At 37.6% G+C, this 13,417-nt stretch overlaps 1 protein-coding gene across 1 annotated transcript in view; it reads left to right on the top strand.

The window, feature by feature from the left end:
* The window catches only part of ena (enabled), a 393,478-nt gene that overhangs the window by 146,369 nt on the left and 233,692 nt on the right, over positions 1-13,417 (top strand). Inside the window, exon 2 of the mRNA XM_067151741.2 lies at positions 868-918. Coding sequence (XP_067007842.2) covers positions 868-918 — 51 coding nt within the window. The remainder of the gene's footprint in view (positions 1-867; positions 919-13,417) is intronic.

The following is a 13,417-nucleotide window of genomic DNA, read 5'->3' on the forward strand; positions in this document are numbered from 1 at the left end:
CTTGAGAGACTGCTCATACCAATAAATATAAACATGTGTATCAAGTGCCATGTCGTTTCAATGTATAGGTTATGAGGAGTAATTTTGTATATGCAGTTGATACCACAGATGGGATTCAAGATAATTATTACAGTGGAATAGAAAAATTACTAGTAGCTCTGACAAATAAAAGAAAAAGAAATGTAATATTATGGCATTTTAAAATAAAGGGTCTTAGAGGTAAAGATTAAAATAAAGAAAATAAATATAAATCCACCCTACAAAATATAAGGATTATTAAGTTGAGGAGGTAGGAAATAAGTTCAGAGACTTTCTCTCCTGACCTTCATATAATCATTCATATTTGGCTTAATTCATAATGTTCCAAAAATCAACATTCCTATAGATACTTTTGTATATATGGTACATTTCAGTGAAATTATTTCTGGTTGGTTCTATACTTGACTGTAAACATTCTTCCATGTTTTTATGTTTATAGAATTACTAGATTGTTTCACTCATAGTTCTTACTATATAATAAAATCAGTCACTGTGTTATTTACTTGCCATGTCTTGATTGAGCAGATTATTGAAGATTGTTAGGTGCAGAATTGAAACAGTGTTTATACAAAAATGATTTCGTATAATTTCAGTGTATGAGAATGTTTATGCTTATTCATTGTAACCTGTTGCTACCAAGAGTCAGCTATGTAAATATAATATCATGATACAGTAGCATTGTAGATACTAGTTTTTCAGTGGTATGTTGCTTTGGGTGTACTAGTAATATTGATGCCATATGGATGAAGCAGAAGCAGTATTCTAGCATATGCACAGAATGTGCTACTGCAGTTAAGGTGTGCCTACTACTTTAGGGTGTCTTTACAGTTCTGCCTGTCGCTCTGCAGACCAAGCTCAGGCTCCAGATGTTCGGAAAAGGTAGGCGTAAGCCTCCTTTCTTATATCCTTAAATGACTTATAAGATTATTTTTTAGTTTAGTGCTTGCTCTTTTGTATGCTTATTTTGTGTAACAGAAACCACCTATCTTTTCATTAAAAGTACTGCTTGTTTCATTGATTGCAGTTTGCAATAAAATCTTCTCCTCTCTGATATTTAATGAGATATTTTTCTACTTCTTTATATATATAAAACTAACGCCATTGGTATTTCAGGAATGACTACTGTCATTTTTAATATCTTATCTCTTCCTTTTTATTGCAAATTAAAAAGGTTCAGGCTTTATTTCCTTTGCAGAGATTGTTAGTTTTGTTGCTGTGAATGTTATATGTTTTGTCTTGATTTGATTGTGAAACTTAGTATTTTACTGTATTATGTGATGCAATTTTGAGCAAATACAATTTTTATTTGTTTATATATTGTAATTTTTTTTACCATTTAGTTTCATTTTGTAGCATGTTATATGTTTGTGGGTTTGCTTGTGTGCTTTATTGCTAACATTTTCCTTCCTGTACTGTAGTTTTCTTTGATTGACTATTGATTGATTATTAGTTTTGTTAATGCTTGTGTGCATAATCGTATTAAAGGTTGAATATTGAATATAATGTTGATCATTAATTTAAATCCATCCCCCTCCTAACAATATATTAGGAATTATAAAATGCACAGTGATTAAATTTCTGCCAGTATCAGAGCAAGAACAGAAAAACAGTTTTCAAAGACAAAAAGTAATCAGCTTTCTAATATAAGCTTTCTTTATGTTGGTACACTCATTGGTGAGAAGTTTTTGATAGACTCCATTCCTGAGTGTTATCTTTACTCTTTCTACTAATTAAATCTTTCTTCTTATGTTTCCTGAAATATACTCATAAAATGGTTTGTTTCATGAACATTACCTTGATTTGCAAGTTTTTCCAAAGTAAGTTTTATTTATTGTTGGTTATCCCATGCAAATAAAGGAGGTGAAATATTATCCAGAATGATGAAGTAGTTGACTATGCAGTATGGATCATGTAATCACAAGTTTGAATTTGGGAGATAATGGGTTCAAATCCCACTGCATGGTGCCCTGAAGGTAGTTTTCTATGTTTACAGTTTTAAATTTCCATTCCAGGCAGATTACTTAATTCCATGGATATTACCTTCGTAGTAATAGCCCTTTCTTCCCCAGAATCTGCTGTGATATTGCAACATTAAGCAAATGGCAAAATGGAGATATCAGTACTTTTCATTTGTGTACTGTACATAATTTTGCTCTGATTGTATTGCTCAGATTTGATGGTAAAGTGTAAGTGAATCTCAATTCGTATCCTTTATATATTGTAATCAGTAGTGTAATGATACTGGCTGCCAGCAAAGTCGCACAGTGCAAGGTGAGTTGAGAAGCCACATTGATTAAGCAGTGCAGTGTAAGAACAGATGGGCTCGAGAAGAGAAAGCTGGGAAGGGGGAGGAGTAAAAGAGAAAGGGAAACGGGACAGCACACTGGCAGTATAAACAAATCAATCGTAACAACAATTCAACATGATAATATTGCACATAGTTGTAGCGAGAATATTAACTTAAAAAAAAAAAAAAAAAAAAAAAAAAGAAGGGAAATAGACGAAGTGGCTGAATTGAATACACATGTGTTGTTGAAATGTTGTGATTGATTTGTACTGCCAGAGTGCTGTCCTGTTTCCCCTTCTCTTCTTTCCCCACCGTTCCCCAGCTTTCTCTTCTTGGGCCCATTTGTTCTTACGCTGCACTGCTCATTCATTGTGGCTTATCATCTCACCTTGCACTGCGCTACTTTACTGGTACTCAGTATCGTTACATGGTAGCAGAGCTATTAAAACATCCTACATTATTACATCGCTTAATTTAATGAGGAGATAAATATATTTCTCCTGTTCTCCCCACCCCAATTTAAGAATAACTTATTGATACATTATGGCTTGTTTTTCTGACCATTTTTCACCATTTACTTCATCTGAGTGTCCCTCTCTTACTTCTTCTAACTTTTCTATGCTGAATCTACCCTCTAATCTAATTTCCTTCAGTTCTAACATTTCTTTGCCCTGTCCCCCAGTAAGTAGGCACAATCCATCTATGTACACCTTTCATCACGTGGCATTGGAATCTAAACAAAGTCCTTCACTCGCCCCCTCTATCCAATTGTAATATTCCTGATTTTTCTGATAATAACTTACCCTCTTCAACACCTCCGCCAACTTCTAATATGAATCACCCAATATTTCTTCTAATTTGTTGTTAATAATGTGCTAAAAAAAAAAAGGTTTGGATCAAATACCTCAAGTCACTTCTATAGATCCTAACAACTTAATCCTTTGGCTATTTCCTGTTCACAAATTCCTAAAAAATGCAACGTGCTCTGAATCATCACAGTGTCTATATTTGGACCTCCACAACTTCAAATCTTTTATTATAATATGGCCGAACGATGAGCTAAATGACATTTAATGCCTAGGCAGCGATAATAAGTAAGACTATATTGCGTGCCAAGAGCCTGGATACATTTCCAAGTCTTTCTGCAGTGTTCATATGGAGTAAGGGCATATGATGCTGTTGATAGCGATTTCTCTGGGGACGTTAAGCCTTGAGCATATCCATTGGTGTTACTCGACAGGAGTAGGCTATTTGCTGACATTGGGTTTCACCTTCTCCCTATCCCATTATCATAATCGCACATCCAGACACACAGGTCGCCCATGGGTGTCAAATGAAAAGACCTAAACCAGGTGAGCCGAATATGTCCTTGGACACACAGTATTTAAAGCCATTGTGATATATAAATAAATAAATAAATAAATAAATAAATAAATAAATATGTTTTAATTACATGAAAGTGGTTCTAACTTTTAGCTGGGATAGTCCGTTGTACTTATACAATCTTCAGCAGTAATAATAATAATAATAATTTTTTTTTTACGAGGGACTGTGGAAAATCTTAAAAAATACGCTTGTGAAGGGTCCGCACTCCACAAGTGTGTGGGATTCTTACCCACTAAAAATCACACACCCCTTTCCCACGATGTGAATCATCCGCCGGAACCGCTCTCACATTACTTTAGGGTGGTATCGTGTTTACTTTGTCTTTCAGACTTCTTCTTTCTTCATTTCTTGTTTACGAATGTTCATATGCTTCCAAATCCTTCTTCGTCTGATGAAGGACATCCTCCACATACACTGCCCCGTGATCTCAGGATTCCTGGTTTCGTAGCATCGGAGAAATAACACTATCTGCTGTCAATTCTCCTAGTTCAGTTTCCACACATCTTCTCTGTATCATCCAATGGCCTCACACAAAGAAGGTGTGAAATACACCATCAATGTCATCACAGTATATGCTTGCTGCGTCACTCACTCTGTCCGCTCTATGCAGGAATTTCTGAAAATATCCATGTCCTATTAGAAGCTGCGTGAGGTAATAGTTTACTTCACCATGAACCCTTTCAACCCAGATATCCAAGCATGGTATCAGTCTCTTGCTCCATTTACCCTGAGTTGCCATCGCCTCATCCGGTGACTGAAGGCACGCTTCTTTGCACATTTCTTTCCCAACTCTCCTTGGGTACGCTAGATTTCTTGTCGCTCCAATGCAAGTAGGTCTATTGGGGCTGTTGCTGCCGTGAGGATTGCAGGTTCAGAAACCGTGCGGTATGTACATGCAATATGTAAAGCTGCTCTCTGTTGTACGGCAGCTATCCTTCTCCAATACCAAGCAAATCTCAAGGATTCAGCCCAGATTTCAGAGCCATACAGGAGCACTGACTGAACCGTCGACATGAGAAGACGTCGTTTACTGGATTTCGGACCCTTAATAATATTTCCCATCAGTCTGCTAAGTGCAGTCATGTATTTTACTGCCTTATCTGCCACTCTCTGAATATGATTCCAGAATGTGAGCTTGGAGTCAAGTGTCACTCCTAAATATTTTGTGCTCGCAGATGTTTCAATCACTGACTCTCCAACAGTCATTGGCACAAGAGTCTCGATCCTTTTCCTCGTCAGAAGAACTATCTCCGTTTTGTGTTCGGCTAGTGTTAGACTGTGACTCATCATCCATTCTTTTATGTGCCGCAACACCAGGTTCAGTTTGATTTGAGCCTTTTCAACATTAAGAGCCACTATCAAGGTGGGCACATCATCAGCGTAGCCCACAAGCTTCGTGTTCTCTGGCATCTCCAAATGTAACAAGCAATCATACATTATGTTCCGAAGATCTGGACCAAGGATCGATCCCTGTGCTGCACCAGCTGTCAAATGTTTTGTCGGCGTCTCCGAAGACCTTAAAAAGTAGTTAGTGGGACGTAAAGCAAATAACATTATTAAATGTTTTGTCTTTTGTCCATCTTCCGTACCATACAGCAGAGTGCAATATTTGAAGTAATCTCTCATTATGCACATAAGATATTGTGGTAGCTTGAAAGTTTCTTCAAGAGCTAGCAACATGTTGCTCCACCTTGCAGGAATGATTCTAGATGACTAATTGGGGCAAATATTTACTTATAGGAAGAGGAGTTAAGGACTGGAATAATTTACCAAGGGAGATGTTCATATATTTTTTTTTTTTTGCTAGGGGCTTTACGTCGCGCCGACACAGATAGGTCTTATGGCGACGATGGGATAGGAAAGGCCTAGGAGTTGGAAGGAAGCGGCCGTGGCCTTAATTAAGGTACAGCCCCAGCATTTGCCTGGTGTGAAAATGGGAAACCACGGAAAACCATTTTCAGGGCTGCCGATAGTGGGATTCGAACCTACTATCTCCCGGATGCAAGCTCACAGCCGCGCGCCTCTACGCGCACGGCCAACTCGCCCGGTTGTTCATAAATTGCCAAATTCTTTGCAATAATTAAAATTAAAAAAAAAAGACTAAGTAAACAGCATATAGGGAATCTACCACCTGGCTGGCTGCCCTATATGCAGATCAGTGGTGAATGATTGATTTATTGATCGATTGATCGTAACCTATGAGAAGGAGCTCCAGGAAACCGATGCTCAAAATAGTGCATTCATGATACAACTATTAATTACTTTCAAAAAAAATGTCATCTTAAGTCAATAACTGTGACTGACTGGCTTATAACAGGAGCAGGAGGTAGCAAGACTAAATCTTTATTGTAGCCAAGTTGTGTAAAAGACTTAGAAAGACAGTGCTGTGCTGAACAACTAGCATTCATAAGGATGGAAAATACATGCCTCAACAAAGGAACCAAATTAACCTTTAACCCAAGTTACTCATTTTTGTGGTCAGCTTCTTTTGCAATAACATTAAAGCATAGATTTTCTCCTTCCCTGAGACTTATTTTTGTGCTCTTTCTGCTGTATTCACCACCTCCCAGACTGCATCCAGTGTCGAGTGCCCTCTCCGAAATCCATGTTGGTGAACAGATAGATCCCCTGCTAGTTAAACTGCTGAAAGGATTCTGGGCTGCAGAGTTTCTCCAGGCCTTTTCCAGCTGTGTCCAGCATACATAAAGGTTTATAACCACAAAGTTTTCCTTTGCTGATCAAAACCAATTGGGCCATTTTCCATCTGGGACTAAAAACACCCACTTGCAGGCAGTGATTGTACATATTCAGTAACAGTTCTGGACATAGTTCTGATATTATCTTTAGCACTTCTGCAGGTATACCATCTGGTCCTGGAGTCTTCTTGTTTCTAAGAGAGCTAATAGCTCTATTCAGCTATTCTACTGTGAAGAGGGGTATATCATCCAGTTCTTTTTCGTTGTCACAGTCAATCCTCTCTGGATGGTCTGGGAATAGTGTATCCACAATTTGCTTAATGGTTTGCGGATCCATACCCAGGGTTGGAAATGTCCCGAGTTTCTTCATTACAATCTTGTAACCTAGTCCCTATGGATCATCTTTTACTTCTTTAGCCAATGCCCACCATTTATCGGCTTTACTCTTTCTAATTGTGTTACGGAGTTCCTTCTTCGCTGACTTGTACTCCGATATGACTGAGGTAATCTCTGGACTGCCTCTCATCCTCTGAGCCCTGCATCGAAGTCGCAGACAATTCCTTCTCAGTTCAGCAATCTCTTCGGTCCACCAGTACGCTGGGCGCGTGCTATTTCATGGTCTCTTTCTGGACATTGCGACATTGCATACTTGGTGGATTAGGTGCTGGTGAGTTCAACACATACACCAGCTGCTTCTTTCCCTCTACGGCCAAAACATTTTTCTGTATGTTCTCCATTTCATTCCGTATTACATCAATAAACTTTTCCTTGTCGATACCGGCTACATTTCACCGCGTGGCCTGCGTAAGATGTTTCTTACTTGAGGAGATTCCTGGAGCAGTCAAAAGATGATATATAGATGATCACTCTCCGTATAGTTCTCGATCACTTGCCATTCAGTAATTTTAGGCGCGATATCCTCCAATGAGCAGGTTACATCTGGTGTTGTTCCCTGGCATCCTGGCCGTCGAAATGTTGGCACATTCCCAATGTTGTTGACCACCAAACCCGTTCTGGCTGCCATCTCCATTATATGCCATCCTCTGGAGTCTGTTTGTGGCATGCCCCATTCCGACGCTTGAGCATTTACATCACCAGCGACCACTAGTCTGTTTTCCATTCTGCGTAATGCATCCTCAAGGCCATCAATTTTCATCTGAAAGTTGGAAACAGATTCATTTGGCATAAAATAACAGCTTACAATAGTGATTTCCCCAGTCTGTACCCAAACAAAACCATCTTTGCATCCATGCTCTGTTACTGAAACTTTTTCTAGATCTGGTATCCAAATTGCAGCTGTTCCAAGGTTATCCACAAACCACCCTGGATGGTCCCTCTTTTTATATGGTTCGCTAATAATAATGATGTCTGCTTCCATCTCATAAATCAGCTGTGTCATAAGATCGTTAGCTGTTTGACCCCTGTGCATGTTTGCTTGAAGGATTCGCATCATTTGCTGTGATTTTTGGCCTTTTCCAGAGCTTCACGAAATATTGTACATGCATCCGATCCAGGAACATGATTTTGTTTAGCTTCATTGCCATCCTTGCCTGTACAAAGCATGCATCGCGGATTATTCTTTTTACAGTCTACTGCCTTGTGACCAGATTCTCCACACTTAAAACAGAGCTTACTTCTGTCGGGGCCTGTGCAGTTTCTTGCCAGGTGTCCATATGATAGGCATCGAAAGCACGTTTTCTGCAGTATAGCCATCCTATCTTAATTCTTCCTGCTTCCAGTTCACAAGTCAAGAATATTGTACATTCAACATATATCACCTGCGCACATAATAGTATTGCAAAGTTTTTAATTCTCATACCGATTAACGTAGACAAAGATAAGACGAAAAACATTTGCAAATTGATAACGTTTTTATCCATACTATGTGACACCTTTATAATTTAAGAAAAATGTATTTTAACATACATCATTCATGTACATATATTAATGTTAAGTTTTAATTATTATATCAATTAATGTGGACGATTATTTAAACTAGAACATTTGTAATGACAATGTTTTTACCCATATCATGTGACATTCTTATTGTGATGTTTTAATTGTATGTTATGATTGTCAGCTGAAGATGACCTTCACAAGGTCCTGTATAACAATAATATATAAATATATGTATTGATTAGGTGGAAGCTTCAATACTTCATATTTGTGAATATAATCAATATGGAAATGAAACTTATAGATTATGATTCCGCAGCTTTGGCGAAGAGGGATGCCCTTACTGGTGTGATTGTTGCTTGGTCTCAGGTGTCAAGTGGAACGCCCAGGTTTCGTCATCCATGCACGGCTCACCTACACTCACTTAGTTTATAAAAGGAGTATACATATTACCCCACCTATTCAATACATAGTTTATAAAAGGAGTATATATATTACCCTACCTATTCAGTACAATTAATACCACGTTATGTGGTTAAATAAACTTAGAAATTCTAAATTTTAAGAGGACATGTTTCGCCTTTCTTTTATTGGGCATCATCAGATTAATAAAAGAAGGGCAAAACATGTCCCCTTAAAATTTAGAATTTCTAAGTTTATTTAACCATATAATGTGGTATTAATTGTATTGAATAGGTGGGGTAATATATATATATATATATATATATATATATATATATACTCCTTTTATAAACTAAGTGAGATTGCTGTTTTCAACACGAAACAAAAATGAGAGTAATCTAATGGTTTGTAATCACCGTACACTTCTGTCAATTGGCGATGGATTTCAATCGGTTCAGTACCTTTTGCGTTCAAAAAACAAATAAGTGCGCACACTTCACACTTGGCGGTAACATTCAACGGGAGCTCCATTCTCAACGACTGCAAGCCAAGACTTGAGTGCCTCAGCGTGGCGGGTGCACATTTATGTGCGAGGGCGGGAAACACTCTTTACAATATCGTGACCAACAGCCACACAAACAGAGTTCTGTATTTATAAACAAATAGGAGACCGTATTTTTGGGATTACCCTCATAATAATAATTGTATGGCCTCAGCTACTTTGTGCAGGTGTTTTTTATTTGATGCCATATAGGCTGCCTGCATGTCAGTTTTGATCTCACCGAGCTCGATAGCTGTAGTCGCTTAAGTGCGGTCAGTATCCAGTAATCGGGAGATAGTGGGTTCGAGCCCCACTGTCGGCAGCCCTGAAGATGGTTTTCGTGGTTTCCCATTTTCACACCAGGCAAATGCCGGGGCTGTACCTTAATGAAGGCCACGGCTGCTTCCTTCCAATTCCTAGGCCTTTCCTATCCCATCGTCGCCATAAGACATATCCGTGTCGGTGTGACGTAAGGCAAAAAAAAAAGTTTTGATCTTTCATTTTACTCTGCCAGGTGCCAGAGAAACTAATCTCTGTTGGGTGATCTGTGGTCAGTTTGTATTAATTTTATTGGGCAAAATACAAATGTGTCACCAGAGAACATATACATGCTGATGTCATACTACATGGAATGTTAATTCGACCTTTTTTTTTTTTTTTTCTCTTCAAAAATTCTGGCCACCTCTACCAGGTTAGAACTTGCGTTCTTGGGATCCAGATGCTGGCACTCTACGACTAATCCATAAAGGGTGCTAAATTTGTACAAATTGAGGTAAATTTGGCATTGAAGATTCTCCTTGTCAGGAAATGACATATGCTACATTGTATTTCTGGAATGGGCGATTCATTCATTTCACATTTCCTAAAATCCTGAAACTTCTGTTTGTGGGAAATTTAAATTAAGAAATAACCATTAGCAGCACCCTCACCAATCATAAGAACTAAGAAGTTATTATAACATCGGCTCATGCTGCATGTCACTTAATATGCTGTTTTTCCAAATAAAGAAAAGCTGTTTCAATATAATATTCACTAAAAATCTGCTTTCCTTTGTCTTCACCCTGTGTAAGAAACTGGACATTTTGTAATATAAAATTAAAACTGATCTGTTCAGAGAATAGCTTCAACTGACCTTGTGGCATAATACATACAACACATCGTACTATCATAAACAAAATTTATGGAGGTGCATTGCCTATCATGTTCATGATTCTTCCAAAATATCTCATTAAATGCCAATATTATACTGGTACCTAAGAGTTTAGACCCACAATCACCCTCTGACTATCATCCTGTGTCCATACTCCCTGCGCTTTCTAAAGCCTTTGAACGTTTAGTATACAATCAAGTTCTGGAATACCCGAATAAAAATGCTCTTTTGGACCCTTTGAAATCTGGATTTAAGAAGGGTCACAGTACTGCGACAGCACTTTTGAAGGTTACTGAAGACTTTAGATGCGCTATGGACAAACAACTGCTCACTATACTTATTCTTCTGACTCATTAGCGCCTTTGACACTATAGAAATTCAGACTATGATAAAGAAAATGGAACTGCTAAATTTCAACCTGGCTGCGCTGAAGTTTTTTAGTTCTTATTTGAGTAACCATCAACAGCGTGTAACAGTAAACGACAAGGTCTCTAAATGAAAAATGAAACTTAGTGGTGCCCCACAGGGCAGTATTCTAGGGCCCTTACTTTTCTGCATTTATATCAGTGACATACCATCTGTAACAGGAAATAACGCACACCACCTCTATGCTGACGATCTTCAAATTTATTGACACTGCAAGACTTCAGACTTAACAGTGACTTCCAACTACTCACTATATATGCACAACGAAATTCTCTTATACTAAACTCCACAAAATCTCAGGCAATCATAATTGGATCACAAAAATTACTGAGCTGCTCAAACAATGTCACAATCCCTCCTATCCTACTGAATGGTAACATTATTCCCTACAGAAAAACGGTTAAAAATCTCAGCGTGAGAAATCCGTAAAAAGATTTTTGGAGTGCTTCACCCTCTTAAACGGTAGAGGGATGTATTTCTATTTGAGCTAAAGGCCAAACTAATACAGACACTGGTTATCCCTATTCTTGATTATTGTAATGTTGTTTTAGTTGACATGAAGAGAGAAGAAACACTTAAACTTCAATGAGCACTGAATTACTGCCTGCGATTTATTTACAATATCGGGTATGATGTTCAAATCACCCCATACTATCAGGCTCTCTCATGGCTGAAGCCTGATAAACGTCGGCAGCTACACATTTTAACAATGATGTTTAGAGTGTTAGCTGAAAGTCAGCCGCTGTATATTTCTTCTAAATTCACCCTTTGTATCATCATTTCACAACTTAAATACACGTTCCAGATCCTTTCTTTCTATTGCACTGCACTGTACAAATAAAATTAATAGATCATTTGTGGTGACCGGCAGCAGATTATGGAATTCCCTGTCAGCTCAGATCAGAGAAACTAGCTCCTTATCAAGATTTAAGGTCACCTGCCGAGACTACCTGCTGAGAACACCTGACTGAATGGTTGAAGTATGAATGTGTGCGTGCCTAAGGATTAGTCATTTTTAAGAGTTTTTAATATTAAGATTAGTTTTTAGTTAGTAATTTACTTAAAATTATTTTCAATTCTATTAATTTATGCAGTTTTAACTATTTTAGGTATCTCAGTATTTTATTTATTTTGTAAGAGATGGCCTTGAGCCATAACTTTGCCGCTGTAAAAAAAAGACAATAATAAATAAATAAATAAATAAATGGAACTAAGTGGACAGAAGAGAGAAAGCTGGCTCATAGTCAGCAAATGAAGGAGTATTGGAAGAAGAAGAAGAAGAAGAAGAAGAAGAAGAAGAAGAAGAAGAAGAAGAAGAAGAAGAAGAAGAAGAAGAAGAAGAAGAAGAAGAAAGCAACAACTTTACCGAAGAGTAGATACGAGCCCTATGGACATCAGTAGGCCTAAACGACAAAGAAGAAGAAGAAGAAGAAGGAGAAGAAATAAATAAATAAATGGACTTAAGACAGTAAGGTTACAAGGAGAGAAGGTTGCTGTACATTACTTACGTTTATGGACATTACCTTTGCAGTAGTAGCCCTTTCATCCCCAGCATCTCCTGTGATATTGCAACATTAAGCAAATGGTAAAATGGAGATACTTTTGATTTACGTATGTAATTTATATTTAATTATACTACTCAATTTTGTTGGTAACATGTAAGTGAATCTCAGTTTGTATTCTTCATGTGTTATAATCACAAGATCGTGTGCCAAAAACCTGGATCCTCTTCCAAGCAGTGCACCTCTATGAACGTTGTTTATGATGTGATGTGATGTGATGTGTGTATTACACCACAAGGTCAGTTGAAGCTGGGCTCAGAGCAGATCATTTTTAACTTTATATAGGAAAATGTTCAGTTTCTTTTACAGATGAAGTCCATTTCCAATAACAACCATGCTACTGGAATACAGTTGTCTTAACCTGTGGATTGTTATATGATGAGTAGAACATGTGATCTTATCTGCTGAATTAAGTTTGTGAAGCATCATCAGCTTATAATGAAAATATGCTTATGACAATTATTACTAGAAATCCAGGAAGGCAGACAGTTGTTAACCATGGTCCTAAAAGGCTGAAATGATAAGTAAAAAAAAAAAAGTAATATGTTTTGAACATCCCTTGACACAATCGCTTACATATAAGTGCTCTAAAATGCCAATTACCCTATGCCGTGATTCAATCCTGTGACCTTATGCACAGAAAGTGAGTACCTAAGTACTTTTCAGTACATCCAGTCTCCTCAGTTTTGTATGTGTTGTTGGAGTGTCTGCTCTTAGCCTTTGGTAAGTTGTTGACTGTTCTTCTTGAAAAGGAAATGGCAGAGAAAATTGGCATTTGAGAGGTAATCTATCCACTCTTTGTTTGTTTTGTAATTACTTTTATATGCCCTGAGTAAGATTTGTGCCCAGGCAATTTACGTGATATAATTTTATGGTCTTATTCTTAATCCAGGTGGAAACTTAGTGGTTTGTATTGCTTTTTTTTTTTTGCTCTGGAATATGTTGAATATGAACTGTTAAAATACTACCCAGTTCATCTGTTTACTCACAGAAAGTTATCTTATTCATTAGGTTATTTGAGCAAGCTGGCGT

This window comes from Anabrus simplex, chromosome 7 (assembly GCF_040414725.1).
Source record: "Anabrus simplex isolate iqAnaSimp1 chromosome 7, ASM4041472v1, whole genome shotgun sequence".
NCBI lineage: Eukaryota > Metazoa > Arthropoda > Insecta > Orthoptera > Tettigoniidae > Anabrus > Anabrus simplex.